We start from the raw sequence: 15,696 nt of genomic DNA, 5'->3' as shown, positions 1-15,696 counted from the left end.
CATAGGCAAACTGTGTGCCTGCAGTGAAGTCTCTGAACCCTTCAGGGGCTGTACAGTCACTTACGGCTAACAAAGAACTCACTTTAGTCAGAAAATGTTAGCAGGAGGCCGTTATGAATGGCTGATACATGCACTGTCCAGTTCACAAGCTGTCAAGCACACTTCCACTTGGAAATGACAACTGGAAAATTTGACCTGATAGCCATTTTATCATTATGATTTAATTGATGTCTAGCTCCTTGGTCATGTGGATCTGTTGTCCAGGGAGCTGAATACAGTCTGTCTGTCTGCAGAGAAATGAAGAGACACCGTTAAACTTAACTAAACTTTAAGCAACAAGTCTGGAGAGGGGAAGCAGAAAACCAAGCCAGACATCAAATCAGCGCAGGGACATTTTTATTAAATTCATGTAAACAAGTAAATTCCGACATGTTTGATACACTGAGCTTTTGCAGCCATGTTCTGAGTGATATTGTTGAAGAGGCAAGAATGGTGGTCTCTGTACTGATGTCTGCTCCTGGCTTTAGCTGCCAACATACTTTGTGCATTTCAGGCTGGTCAAAGAAACATGTCCTCGAAGTATTCGTCAAACTCCTCTTCCCTAGGGGACAAAGATAAACGCACAGTTAAACGCACGCATTGTGAAAATCTCTATTCCAAGTGACAGACGGTAATTTCCGTGAACTCTAAAGAGCAGCATATCTGAGGTCTCCACAACCCAACCTCAGCCTCACCTGGACTTCTCCTCCACGCAAGGGGCAGGGCCTTTCCAGTGGTCTCCTTCAGAGGGTCCCTCTGTGTCCTTATCAGACTCTTGGCCTGTGGTGGGAGTCAGAGGGTCCTTGTTAATCCCACTCACAGACACGCTCACTTCCTAGTGCTCTAAGGTTCTTTACATTCTTGGAATGAAGAGCTCTGTGTACTCTAGGAAAGGCCAGACAATCCCTCTGAATTCTGGACATGATTCCTATGTCAGCAGGTGAGGTCAGAGGAAGTCATGCAAGCTCTCTTAATATCCTATGTCTTTAAACACAAGCCAGGAATGAAAGATGAAATAACCACTATAGTATTACTGGCAGCAATGGAGTGTGGTGGTAAGGATTAGGACTTATAAAGCAAATACTGCTTCTTCTGTTCACAGGTGGAGCACTGCTCTTGTACCCTTCAGCCAGGAACCTAAAGCTGACTTGCTTCAGTGAAACATCCAACTGTATACATTTACATTTACATTTATTCATTTGGCAGACGCTTTTATCCAAAGCGACTTACATAGGTTACAGTTCTTTACAATGTTATCCATTTACACAGCTGGATATTTACTGAGGCAACTGTGGGTTAAGTACCTTGCCCAAGGGTACAGCAGCAGTGTCCCAGCGGGGATTGAACCGGCAACCTTTCGGTTACGAGTCCTGCTCCTTAACCACTATGCTACACTGCCGCCATAGACTGGTAATATGCAAGTCATGTAAGGCACTCCAGATAAGGGCATCTGCTAAGCAAATACTGTAATGTTACATAATCTGTGCAGCCAACAGATGACTGTACAGTAGACAGAATGAGCAACTGTAAGTAGGGAGGTCACAGTAACCCACAATGTCGCCCTGCTATAATGGACTGTCAATCTCCAGCACTGTGCGGTGTGCCAGCGTTTGGGATTCAGACATCCGATCGAATAAAAGTGCAGCACCTAAGATTCTGAATTGTTATGTCACTGAGATGTTAAACACGGTGTCATTGCATAACGTGCCAGAGGAGCAACTGTGTTTGACACAAATCTTGGATGAGTGAACACATACCTGTGTCAGACTCACTGGAGCCATCTGTGCTCACAGGAGAGGACTGCCCTGTTGAGAGGGAGACGGACAGGGATCAGTTGCACTCAGAGAAACCAGAGAAAGACAGCTGAAAACACCTGTTTGCAGTTGAAGGAGCTCAAACGTCCCCTAAGGGGACTACAAGCGGTCATCCTGTTCTGCTCTATTCTGTAAGTAAACTCACATGTACAGAAAACATTCTTGACACAATGACTGCCACACATAAAACACTAAAGAACACATTTCACCATGAATCCATGTTCAAGGCATAAAACATCTTCAGTGGGTTCTGCATATCTGCATTGTTTCAATTACTCCTTTTACCTGAGCTGTACTGAGAACAAGAAACCCTTTCTTGTATTTAAATGCCTCCATTTCAGCACCTCTAATGGACTGAAGAAGAAACAGTAGAAAAACTCTTGTGAAACAACCTGGCCGTCACGTTCACAAATGCCATAGCTCTGTGCAGACATGCACAGGTATGCCATTCTTGGAAAGTATCGCTTCAGATGCCAGCTATTCCACGAAAAACTGTTCCTCTAGTTCCATGAAAAGCGGCTCTTCTTTTTCCACGAAAAAGCTCTAATTGATTTTTGACCCTAGTATATAAATATTAATTGGAACCAATCAAACACCACCACTGCTTTGTGTCAGCACTCAGTGATGCAAGTCATTGATTGGTTTTCAACTCTACAGCATACAGACATGTGTGGCGATGACATAGGCTGCTTGCCTTCCCGCCTGCGTTTGGCTTTCTTATGGCGAGGCTTCTTGGTTTTCCTCGATAGCTGCTCATCTTCGTTTTCGTCTGTCCGTCGTTTTCTCTTAGTTTTGACCTCCTTCCTCCTGGAGAGAACCAACAGCAATTTGAAATGACAGCTGGGCAGTTCTTGTATTTAGGAAACACAGAAGAATATCTATCGACCCATGAAATGTGAAGAAAATATCCTTACTTGTGATGATAGTTCAGTTTGTAGGAACACTCGGGGCAAAGTCCTAAAATGTACACTTGGTTAGCAATGCTGACAAAGACATGCAGTAATGGTGGACAGAGTAATGTCACAGGAAAAACATGGACAAGTTTAAAAACTTTTAAAACTTATTAAAGATGGATAAGACATACTGATGAAACCTGAACCCATTTTTAGCTAAAACAAAACCAAAACGCAAGAACAGTTTTTCTAGTTTTTCTGTAAGTCAACATTTTGTCGGAGGTGTAGCAATGTGAGCAACAATAAACCCTTTTAAAACTGCTGATTTAAAAAGCAGCCATATTCTCAAGGCCACGCTAATTGGGACTGTGCCAAGATGGGATCGGAGCGCAGATTAGCGGCGGCAGGCTTAGCAGCACTGTCAACAAGGCACTTACTCAGTTTGACCAGGGCGTTCCTCTTCTCCCCCTGCTCCACGTAGGCGAAATTCACCTCCCAGCTCTTCAGGCCTTCCTGTGTCTCGCAGCGCTTGCTCCCACAGGAGAACTGGCCTGCAACGCAGATGCCGTGAATGTAACGCGCGGTGTCTGAGGGCGCAGCTGTGCTTGCGTAAGAGAGAAGAGCAGGTCTCGCGGAGAGGCGGTGTGAAGATGACGGAGGTGAGAAGGGTAATGCTGCCCGTGAACTTCTGACTGGACGGGCCAACAGGAAGTTCTGCGAGATACAGAACAAACCTGTGCACATGCATGCACATATGTACATGTACACGCGCACACACACGCACGCACATGCACACACGCACGCACACGCACACACACACACGCACCCGCGCGCACACACACACACGCGCGCACACACACACACACACACACACACACACACACAGAGGGGCACCAGGCCACCAGGAGGGATCACTCATGGGCCCCCCTCAGCTGCTGCTGCCCACTGCTGCTTCCAGGTCCTGCCCTGCCCTGACCCCTCCAGCTGCTGCTACCGCACGGGCTTAAATCCAGGCTTAATGGCGCACGCGTGTGCCAGCGACGCATATGGCCCGATCCCCTCGGGCGGGGAGAAGTGCGTCACGGGCGACGCGGCTCTGCCAGGGCGTCCCCCCAGCCATCAGGCCACACGGTGGGGATCCTCGTGACTCTCGGCCGCTCGGACAGTGCGATTACAGCACCCCCCCCCCCCCCCCCCCCCCCCAATCTCTCCACGTGTGCCAAACGACCCCCCATTATTACAGCTGATTTCCCTCTGTTTTCCCAACTTTCTTTTCTTTTTGACTGCACCCTCATGTGTTACAACATAGTTAACTGCACGTGTGCTGTTTACTCTGGGCAACATTTGTGACAGATGAGGCCAAGCAAATAAGCCTGGCTTACAAACGTTAGTCACTCAGTTATCATCAGCTACCCCCCTTGGATGCATTCGGAAGGGTGGCTGTGAGAGGGATGGTCACTGTACCAGCACATCAAAACTGATAAAGGTCTAGGTCACACTGACATAAAAATGAAAATGAAGGACAGAAATGCAAATGAGGTTTTATTTGAAAACACTTTCAGAAGAGGTTGCCTGTTCACTGGGAGGATTCATGGTAGCTTTTTTTCACACAAAAATCAAGTGATTGTGACCTGCCAACCCTGCTGCTATAACAACGGAGCAGGGCAAATCCAAGCACAGAGATGACTCAGGACACCAATACACTTGGTTCAAAGAAAATACCGTTTCCTTTACAGAGGACTCGAGAGCAGGTAAAAACCGGCTGGGTACAAGAATTCACGCACAACAAGCATGGCAACCCAAGACTGAGCAAATAGGTGGACGTAGAGCATGTCTTAAATAACAAAACATAGACAAAACTAATAACTAACACAGGTGGAGGACACTGACTAAATGAGACATGGAACACAGGAAGTTATGAGGTCATCTGGTGGTCACCCTGGGACGCAGCAGTCAAATCCCTGACAGCAGCATAGCGCTACCCCTTTGTTGGAGATGCTATCTTCATATAGAGAAACTGGCACAGATGTAGCGATTTGGAAGGAGCTGAATGTTTATGAAATGCTGAGATGTCTTCAGGCATCTCTTTCTTGGAAAACTCATTTTACTGAGGCGTCTAGGCCTGTCTGGTAAAAGCCTCAGTGGAATTGAACAGTATCTTTATTTGTCTCCTTAACTGTTTCGTAATACTGACCTGAAACCACTAGCACACACACACAGCACTTCTGCCACAGTGCATCTGAGCTAAAAACCAAAAACCACTAAAGAAGCTGTAGTTTGTTGAACGTTAGTTAACTGGCGCACTAAAACCAAACAGATTACCTCCAGAAGGTCACTGCAGAATGTTTGTAAAACACGCAAACAGTTTGCCTTTCTGTGACCTTTGAACAAAATGGATCCACCTCAGGCTACATGTGTCAAGCTCTCTGTGACTGATGCCCTATGGACAAAGACCACTTAATGGAGGGAAATGAAAGCTGTTCCAATTCTGATAAAAATCGAAATCAAAACAAAACAGCCCTATAGTTGCTAATAACAGTTAAGGATTGAGAACAGACCCAATAAGAAGTATTTCCAGTAAAGTTTAGGGCTCTGTTTGACTAAATAAAAATAATTTCTCAAAACAATGACCGACACTGAAAAATAGTGCTGATATATGACAGATATGATGAATACTACTAAGCAACGTATAATGATTTATTGTAAATGATAGTGTTGTACTCAAGTCCAGGACCAAGACTCAAGTCACGATTTTCATGACTTGCCACTAGCCTTGCGCTTGGACCTGGACTTGGTCTTGGTCTTGACCTTGGACTTGGACTTGCAATTAAAGACAGATTTAATTATAAATGTTTCCAAAATTAATAACTGTGAAAATGAATAGGCGATAAAATAAACTGCTCAGTGTCATTGATGTGGAATGTTTACTCAGTGAGATGCACAAACTCCAAGGGAGCACAAGCCAGGGAGAATACTAATAGGATAGCTACAGCATAATGTGGCATTATTGTTGGAATTTATGACTAATATAAATGAATGACTAATGATTACTGATTAATTAATTAACAACAGACAAAAAAATACCAATTCTGTGTGAAGTTGCCAATAGGGGGCTATCTGTTCCTGCTTCCAGTGTGCCCACTGAGGGTCATTAGACAAAGCGGCCTCCTTATGCAACCACATTGGGCAAAACTGGGCAGTCTACCTGGAAGGCAGAGCAGTGGTCACAAGAAAACTGCGTATTTTCATTTCCAAAAAACTGATACACAAACCTTGAAACTCACCTTCTAAATTCAAACTGGCACTCTCACAATATTATTGTACTTACAGGAAAAATCACTGTCATTTTGTCTTGCTGAAAAGGTTTACAGATCACTCCATGTACTATGATCTGCCTTAGAAGACTCTCCTGCCTTAAAAGATTAGGAATAAATGCTTTCTTAACGCCAACTTCTTTACCCGAGGCGACATTTCTGCTTGGTAAATATCTAGCATGGCTGTGAAGTGTCTGGGTCAGCAGAGTGTTCTGCTCATTAGGAGAGTTCTCATTGCTGATCATTGTAAACCAGAGAGAGAGAGAGAGAGGTGGGGGAGGGGGGGAGAAAAGACTTGACATTTAACATCCAATTAACATCTCATCTGGATCTGGAGAAAGTGTGACTTGGCGCTGGCTCAACCTCATGCTGCAGACTTGGATTTAAGTTTTGCTCCCAAGTGATCCCTTGTTGCTGCTGACGTATTTCACCCTGTGGTCTCCGCGATCTTGGAACACCCGAATGGCCTTTTCAAGTAGTTACTGCGGGCTGATCTGACTGCGGCGTCTTAAGATTACTGACGAAACATGTTCGGGGGAGAGCCCTCTAAGGCCTGGACTCAACCTTCCCGCTGTGACGCTCTGTCCTTAATTCTAAACGAAGTCGGGAAAAACCTATCATCTGCGAACTACCAAAGCCCTGATGATGCATAAATACGGAAGAAAGTAGAACTGGCTTAAATTCCTTTCAAAAAGTTTCATCACAAACTGTTGTAGTGGTTAGGCTGCATCTCTACCTAAGCCTTCTCGGTTATCAGGGCATATCAGAGCACTCAAGCAATAATGTAAAAACACTGCCTACAAGCATTACAGCTTGGCACACAGATTCATCAACTGTGATCATCTGCAAAAGGTAAACCAGTCAAAAGAAGCGCAGCTGTCCCTGATCACCGGAACCTTATGTTCCAAGTTCAGGACCGAATAAACAGCAACCTATCGATTAACCCAGTCAGTAATTATAAATCGGGAACGGGGGGGGGGGGGGGGGGGGGGGCTTCAGCCAACGCAAGAAGAGCACCGCAGCCGCCGCCCGCTCTTATGGTCGGTTTCTACCAGGGGACGGGTAAAAGTTCGCGTTTGGCCCGCGGCCCGGGGGAGCTTCGGCGAGCCACGTCACAAGCAGATCAGGCCGCGGAGGGTGGACAGGGATGTCCCCTGCTAAGCCCGGAGCGGGAAGCGCAGGAGATGCGGAGTGACAGGTGGTGTGCCAGGGCTGCAGCTCAGACAGGGGGAAGGGAGGGTGGGAGGGGCTCGGCAGACACAAGAACAGCGGCCCCAGGGCTAAACGCGGCTTTAAGAGCATTAGGAGGCGGCGGGGGGAACATGGGACAAGGTGGTACCGCTCGCTCTCTCTACAGAGGCTGCGGAGTCCCGGTCCCACCCTCCCACGCGCTCACCTCGGTCAGGCCCACAGGACGCGCCATCAATCTGACATCCCCGCCCAGCGCACAGCGTTGGGACTGACAGCCGGGCCCAATGGCGGCCATTTTACTGCTAATCATCCATCACCACCATATGAAACCTTTCTCCTCTGTGATCCAATGTACCCTATATTCCAGTCGAGGACTTCACCACAGCAAAGTAAATGAAATGCTTATTTTTGGCAGTGCTGCGTTACTTTCACTTGAACGACCTTAATGTTTTCTTGCAGGTCAGACAATGGAATGGAAAAGAAAAGGCTGTTTAAGTAACAGAAAACAATGCAGGAATAGTAGTTGCTTTACATATCAATATTATTATTATTTTAAGACACTGCAGAATAAATTACGAAAGAATGTGCAAAACTTACTTAGACAATTTGGATCTCTCCTCTTAACAGAGTTTTACCATTCAGTAATCGGGTACAAAAAGTGGCAGAAGTGAGGAAATTTTTTTTATTGTTTTTTTTGTTCATGTGCAATGAATTTACATTAATGACATAGATGCTGAAGAATAAACCCAATTGGTACCTCTCATTTACTGTTGCACACAAGTAGCATATAAACCTCAGGTAACATCAATCATTAAAATCGATTCTGGCAAAAAGAACAAAAGATACCGTTTGACCCTGTTACGTGCACACCGCAGATAAATCTCACTCACTTCCTTCAATCGGTCTCATCTGACTAAAAATAAAACCCAGCCAACGTGTGACCATCTGTAGGTCTGTGTGTTAAAGATCTATTGTGAGAAATCAGACTCTCTCCCACTGTGCCTTATCCTCGTAAATGGAGGGTTAGGACTGCACAGTCTTGGACAGCACATTTGCATGGTCCATGCAGTGCGAGTAAATTATGCAGAATGGCCTTACTGAACCAGCGTACCTGTTTGGAGCTACACTGTAATGAGGTTTGTTTTTACATCCAGTGACTGGAGGTGGATGTTCTTACACACATAATTACTAATGTGTGTTGATCTCATGACTGTCTACTGTGAAAACCAACAACAGTTTACATTTTTTTTTGTATTATTTGTAATATTACAATATATAGATATTATTATCCACCTAGGGTAACAATAAACAAACTGGGATCGAACACATCAGAACTGCTCGGTATGCTGAAATCACAAAAGCGCTAAAGATGCAAGCTGAAAACAGCTGCTTTTTTACCCCACAGGAATGACTACCTTCTTTACTGAAATGATTATTATGTTTGTGATATGCAATTAACAAATGTGGATTAATGTTTAACATTCCTGTTCACCTAGCAAGGCGTATGTATCCACGTCCAAATCTAGAGCACCATCTAGTGGCAACAACTCAAACAACTGCCTTTTTGTTCTGTAAGATGGTTGTTTGTAGTATGTAACACTGTATATCTACTGAATATCTAAAACTAATCATGTGTTTCAATTCATTTTGGTACTCAGTGTGTTACTCATTGTCCATATCCATTTCGAACTGCTATCAGCCGCCCTCCCTGTCCCCTTGTATGCATGGACACTTCAGTGTGCTGCTGTGGAGCATTCTCTCCATGACATATTTGGCATGTTTCTAATCCTGTTTTGCAATATGTCTCTGGTGCTGGTGCTATATACTGATCACTTTTTAACATTGTTTCCTGAAGATGTAACTTGCACTAATGCTCTGAGCTTTGCATAAGACCCCTAGAGAACATTCAAAAGGGGTATATGTATGCTTGTAGTATGAGTTAACAATAAGCGTGAATGCAGTGTTTCTGAATTAATACAAAAGTTTTTTTTACCTTTTCCTGAAATGACTTCATTTTCAACTCTCCATCTGAACCCAAACTGTTGGGAAAAACAGAAACTGGTTGAAGGAGTATGACATTTCTAACTGAAATACAGGAAATGCCAGGGCTCAAAATAAACAGAACTTCTGTGCAGAAATTACACATTTGTTTTTACTACTATACAAAACATTCTGAAATTGTATCATGTTAATAATGTAGGCTGAAACTCCTCCTAACACCTGTTCTAGAATAAAAGGTCACAATAAACTCAGATGTAAAATTACCTACTGATGAAAACACCAAAAACACAGACATGGTACCTACCTTATTTTCTTTGTATCTACTTAGGTCAGCTATACAGTATTCTTTAAAGAGCTTATCGTAATACTTTTTAGCAAGCTCCTTCTCCCTGGTGAGAAAAAGAAAAAGATCATCATCAAAAAGATTTATCATCTTTCAAACAAACAAACACAGAGCAGATTTAAACCAAGACAACACTTGTGCAGTCTACATTCATCCACAGGCTTGGAGCAAAACAGTATGCATTATTTAAAGAGTGTATCTTAATGCACACAGATTGGCTCTTCTATGGATTGACTGAGAGAAGCATTAAATGAATGACTAGCCTACTTTATCAAGACTATCTAGTGCAATAAAATCATACTGCTATATAACTGCTGACTCTATATGCGACAAGCACACAGTAGCTTTCAAACACTTGAAAATCCACTTTAATGCTCCTCACGAAAAAGGCTGCAACAGGAAAGCACAGGTATCTGAGTGCTGCAATGTCAGCAATTCTCCAAACAGGAGACAGGAATCAATGTAACTGTTTGATTTGAAAAACGGTAATACAGACTTTTGCTCACATCAAGACAACTCTATTTAGATAGGCATGCTCTACGAGTCTGTGAATGAAACTGCATTTTACCATGTCATTTCTTCCTCATCCTCCTCTCGCCACAGGAATCGATGGTTTTCCCTCACAACATCAAGGTCTGACTTATCATTGCGCCTAAAATACAAATGAAAATATATACAGATGGTTTAAATAGGCCGACATTTCTCCGCTATGTCTTTGACGCTCATATTGACTCGTTCTGTCAGTACTGTATTTAAAGAAATGGAAACGACTTTCAGAATTCAGTATTTCTTATTTTAGCCACACAGAGAGGTCAGTCCATTATTTTGAGAATCTATGGGGTTCTTTCAAGCTAAGCTAATTAATATGAGAAAGGTAATATGGTTAGGCTAAGATATATTGGAGGTACTACTAAAATTGCTCTAAAGTTTTTAATGCTCCATATGAGAGTTTTATGAGATTGTTCATGAAAGTGAGCTGGATTTGATTTCTAATTAGCTACCTTCAGCTCTCTAACAGTTTCAGTCCCTGTACAGATGATTCAGTCTTCATAAGGCAACTTAGGGAAATTTATCAATACATGGAAAAAGCCCTTTGAGAAACCAGATAAAAATTTATCTGAGGATTCCTATAATTGGAATACTTTTCATAAAGAGCAAAATTAATCAATGAAAAAAACAAAAACGCAATCACAAAAAAAAAATCACTCACGCTGAACGTTTGAAATCCTCCAGTTTCCCACCATAATACAATATATAATCACTGACAAACTTCTTGTGTCTGTCAAACTTCAAATAACAAAGTTAAGGAGACAAACAACACAACAGAAAACAGTTTTACGAGCTTTAGTGTGACGTTATCAAATGGTGAAATTTGTGTCTTTTGCAAAGACTTCCATACCCTACCAGGAACAAACTGGTCATTGCCACAGAAACATCTATCACTAGACAGGCAACCTTTCTCCACTGCAGGAGTCCCTGTGGCCCCACTCTTTTACAATTGGAATACAGGTGACCATGTGCACCAGATACTGAATACAGTAAAATTTAAAACTTCTGCCAAAATAGGGCACTACCATTGCAGGGCCGCCACTGCAGGGTGTGAAATCAGTGTACATAGCTGCTTGACTTTCATGTAATGAAAACAGTAAGGATTTGCAATGCATAGACAACTATTCTGGAACCTTCAAATGTGCTTGCGTTTGCAGAAACACTGAATGTCAACCTTAGAGAAGTGGGAAGAGGCTGTTTGTGGCAGAAAATAATATAGGCCACAATATATAATGTATCAATCAATAGGACTTCTTATACCTGAGTGAGACTGCTGCCACCAACTTATTTCTGAAACAGCCCTACTGGGTAAGCAGAATATTCATTCAGAGCTCACTACGGTACATGTCAGTACATTAATGTTTAACGAAAACAGTAGCCTACTTCCATTTCTCAAGATGGAGCTGTGAAGTTATTTTTATATACATACTACCAAAATTTCTTATTACTAAGAGTAGATATCAGTATAAATTATTACAGGGATTGTAGTTACCATCAGTCTCGTTGGGTCTGGCTATTTAAGCCCAAGTTTGCATTACATCTCAGGCATAAACTGTTTCACTGAAGACCTTATTAGGCTGAAAACTCATGTGGTACTGCAAGTGTAAATTAGGTGCTAATTAAAGGCAACTAAAATCTGCAGGACTCCAGCCCTCCAGAACTGAAGCTGCACACACAGCAATATTGTCCACACTGAACTACAAGTTATCACTAAGCAAAAACTTCCATTTTTAGAAACTTAAAACATGGTGCCCTCCTGCCCAGTGCAACTTTTATGGATGTATCAACTACTTACAAGACTGAACTCCCTTTAAATGACCTAGCTCAAAACAGCAACCATTTCTGAAGACTGAATTGTGCTCATCTCTCGTATTTTCCTGAGTGAATCATTGACCTTGGAAGGATACAGCATTCATTGAAATCAGGTGATGGCGTCTGTTTCGGGCTTCTTCCCTATAAAAGATGACAGCACACGTCATGACTGCACCCATGGCAACAGTGTTTACTGTCAGCCTTTCTGCCTCTGGGCAGAGGAGACTCCTCCCACCTGTCCCACTCCTCTGCAGCAACATTCCTGTGGGCCACTTTTGAGCGCTTCTCCTTCTGAAAGGGCTTTCGTAGCAACGAGTCATCACTGTGTTTCCTGGAAAAAAGAGACACGAAACAGACAAACATTTTATCCCTGATTACTGCAGTGCAAAATTACATATTTAGGATGAACACTGACGTAAGCAGAATATTGTGTCAGGGTCACAGTAGGTTACAAACTGAGCTGTACTCACACCTTGACAGGGGTGATAATGTACAGTACTGCATATTATGGGCTGTAGTTGCATTGGCAAAGTGATGACCAGGCATCCCATCACAAAGCACATCCAGATACACGATAAATGCATTAGGCTTCTCAGGGAATTTCTGTATTGGATATGATTACCTTGCAAAATGAAGTGGTTCCCCCAACACTTACAGGTTGAACAAGAGCACATATTAATCTTGAGTTTCCAGTTACCCATTAAATCAGATCAGACTCCATTGTGATGTCTGCAGATTCTTGGGCCTTCATAGCAGAACCCACCACAGACAGCAAAACACGCTGCCAAAGCAGGCACCACAGGGCCTCTAATAAGATATGACTGAGAGTACTGTATAGAGATGTGCTGGTAGTATGCATATAGCTGCATCAATAACACACCTCAATTGTCCTCTGCTAAACACATTCTCTTTTTTTTCAATCTTCAATAGACTTCCCCTAAATAAACCTGTCTATCCTGACAAGCAACTGCTCCAAATGTCATCTAGTGAGGTAGTTCTGGCTGGTCAATGACCTTTGACAAATTAATTGAAGTAAATGATCATTTTTGTTATTTGTACATCATTATTCCTTGATCTCTGTGACAGCCAAAGTCAAAATGCTACACAAGGATGCCCACAATGGAAATAAGTCATTTAGATGATAATTTATTTTTTGAGTGTTCAGAATTTTTCAGATTGTGATTCTGTCAAGTTGTCAAATCGATCAATAAGCAGAAAAAGACACAGACTTGCTTAAATTAGCCTAGTAGTCTCAAAGCAACAGGATTAAATAGCCACATCAGTTCGCCAGCACCTCTTCTCTCCATGAGATGCCCCTTCATGGCTGTCATCGTCACTGAAGTCTGAGTCGTACCCTCCACCTCCATGCACCTGGAAGACATTTCACAGTGTTAGGTCATGGTCTCAGCACCCACACCCACTGATGTTTGCCATGATAAGTATCAATCATGTTCACATACAAGGAAAAACATTACTTATTAAGGCTGCCTGTGTCACTAATGAGCTACATTAAAGTTTATACACCAAAGCTCATGACAGACATCATTAACAACAACTATAGTCCTGCCAATCCATTAGAGATATGGCTGTTGGAGGTGGACTGTGAATCTGCAATTTCTTAAAATGTATTGTCACAATTCATTACTCAGGACCACACGGCTATTCAGACTATTAACATTCTCATCTCAGTTAATTTCTCATCAAACTTTACCTTACATTATAAAAATCACCGATAGCACAAGCAAAATAATTGTTGAAATCATCACTTCTAATATTAATGCCTAATTTTAAAATAAGTTAATCAACTGATAATTTAAAATAAACAATAACAGCAAAACTCAATTATTCTATAATGGCCTCTACCCTTGAAATAACAACAAACATGGAAAATAACAAGCTAGGAATGAGGAAGAGCTTAGTCATCTGCATAGGCGACTCAAGGACTGGCCAGCTTTAAAAACCCCACTTCAGCACAGTGGGGGAAATGCAACCCTAGACTTTCAGGGTTACCATGATGCTGACTGCATAATGTGAAGGTCATGACAGAGCCCTAATATGGCTGCAGAATCTCTCCACTCTACAGTTATTATTAATCATAATACAAACCAACCACTACTACTGCCAATAATAGAAAGTATAGTTTGTTGAACTTTTTAAAATTTTGATTCAAGACGTTCAAGAAACACAACGGGCACACACAGTGCCCCAAATGAGTTTCACCTGAATCATAGGATGAATTTTTATTTATTCTGTTCCTGATTGTTTTAGCTAGTATTATGATCGGCGATTGAAAAAATGTTTGGACATTAAAAGAACTACGCGTTTCTTTCGCATACTTTACATAAATGGAGGTTTCAACTAAACACTGACAGAAAATTGAAAGCAATTACCAAGGAAGTATAATAAACACTAACAGGCTTTCTTAAAAGTTCAATGAACTAATGTAATGCTTATGTTGCTACAATCTATGTAACTGTCGGATATGATTCGGGAATAGTGATGTTTTTCCCCAGTCCCAAATTTTATTGTTCAAAGCCTTGTTTTGGACAATCATAGCGAGGACGTTAAATCTGTGCATCCGAGGTTACTACAGCGTGGTTACCTAGTAGCATATAGCTAAAGCTTAATGCGTTGTCTATTAGACATCCAGTCATACAGAAAGCAACTTCCGGAGTGCACACTAAAATACCCACCACTAAAGTTATAAAATATACAACGTTAGGTATTTATTTTTGGAAGCATTAATTCATAAATTAAACGCAGATATTCGGGGATGTGCAGCATTCCCCGTTAGCTAACAAAATTTTGACTGTAAGCTCGCTAACAGTTGTCAGTGAGATACCAGATAATACTTAATTAGCCACCCCTACATTGTAATACCTAGCGCCTAAAGTTACAGCTAACTAATTCACATATTGCCAAGCACTGGGTAGGAAGCTAGTCAGTTATCGTTAGCCTACACTGACAAAACCTCTCATGCTAACTCACTACATTAAGGTAGCATAGGTAGTCAGTTAACATTGGCTCGGCCTAAGCTATGAAGGAAACTAGCAAGCAACTACACAATTGTCACAAAACGCAAGAGAACAAATACTACCATCAAATACTTTTTAGTTCTATAGTGTTTTATTTCTACAAGAGCAGCGATATCATGCATCGGGAATGCAAGCTACCTTAACGAGATTGAGCCCACTCTCATCCATGGCTCTTGTTGTTTTCATATTAGAAAGCAGCGCGGATTGATGGCGTCATATGCGTCGGTAAATGTTAATATATTTGCGCTGAGCGTGGGTGAATGACTTATTGGCTTTTGAAGTTAAATTATAAAGTAAATAAATAGGTAAGTAAATAAATAAAAATGTTATAGCCACCACAATGATTCCTTTTTACTGTAGTTGACACAATAGCTACAAGTGATAAATACTCATGACGCAACGTAAGCAGCCTTTTCCCTGAAAGGCTATTTTCCAATTAAGCAATGTAAAGCGTATAGTGTTTCCCTGATCCTGGTGGAGCTAGACAACCTTTAATCGATATGTGTACATAGGTTAATAATAATAGGCTTACAAGTTCGACTGAGATGCCCTCCATCAAATAATAGGCATATGAAATTATAATGTACAATTGGCTAGCCAGAACATCTCAAACATCGCAGACATCATAGTTTTTACTTTACATGGAAAATATGTTCAGAGAAGACAAGAGACAAGATCTTACAATTACTCAACTGTTTTATGCCT

The 15,696-nt window shown here is 42.0% G+C and overlaps 1 protein-coding gene across 1 annotated transcript; it reads right to left on the bottom strand.

Moving 5' to 3' along the window:
• Positions 1-386: 386 nt before the first annotated feature.
• Positions 387-15,637, bottom strand: fra10ac1 (FRA10A associated CGG repeat 1). The gene is made up of 14 exons (XM_036550994.1): positions 15,130-15,637; positions 13,251-13,327; positions 12,192-12,287; positions 12,052-12,097; positions 10,806-10,882; positions 10,164-10,247; positions 9,557-9,641; positions 9,245-9,290; positions 3,184-3,297; positions 2,768-2,810; positions 2,548-2,660; positions 1,797-1,844; positions 735-819; positions 387-601 (listed from the first exon to the last, which is right to left on the bottom strand). Exons 1-14 carry the CDS (start codon positions 15,175-15,177, stop codon positions 559-561), a joined length of 1,005 nt encoding a protein of 334 aa, XP_036406887.1. The 5' UTR covers positions 15,178-15,637; the 3' UTR covers positions 387-558.
• Between the last annotated feature and the right edge of the window lie 59 nt (positions 15,638-15,696).

The sequence above is a fragment of the Megalops cyprinoides genome, chromosome 1, assembly GCF_013368585.1.
Source record: "Megalops cyprinoides isolate fMegCyp1 chromosome 1, fMegCyp1.pri, whole genome shotgun sequence".
Classification (NCBI taxonomy): Eukaryota; Metazoa; Chordata; class Actinopteri; order Elopiformes; family Megalopidae; genus Megalops; species Megalops cyprinoides.
Note: the sequence above shows the minus strand (reverse complement) of the source record. Positions and strands in the feature narration are given on the sequence as shown.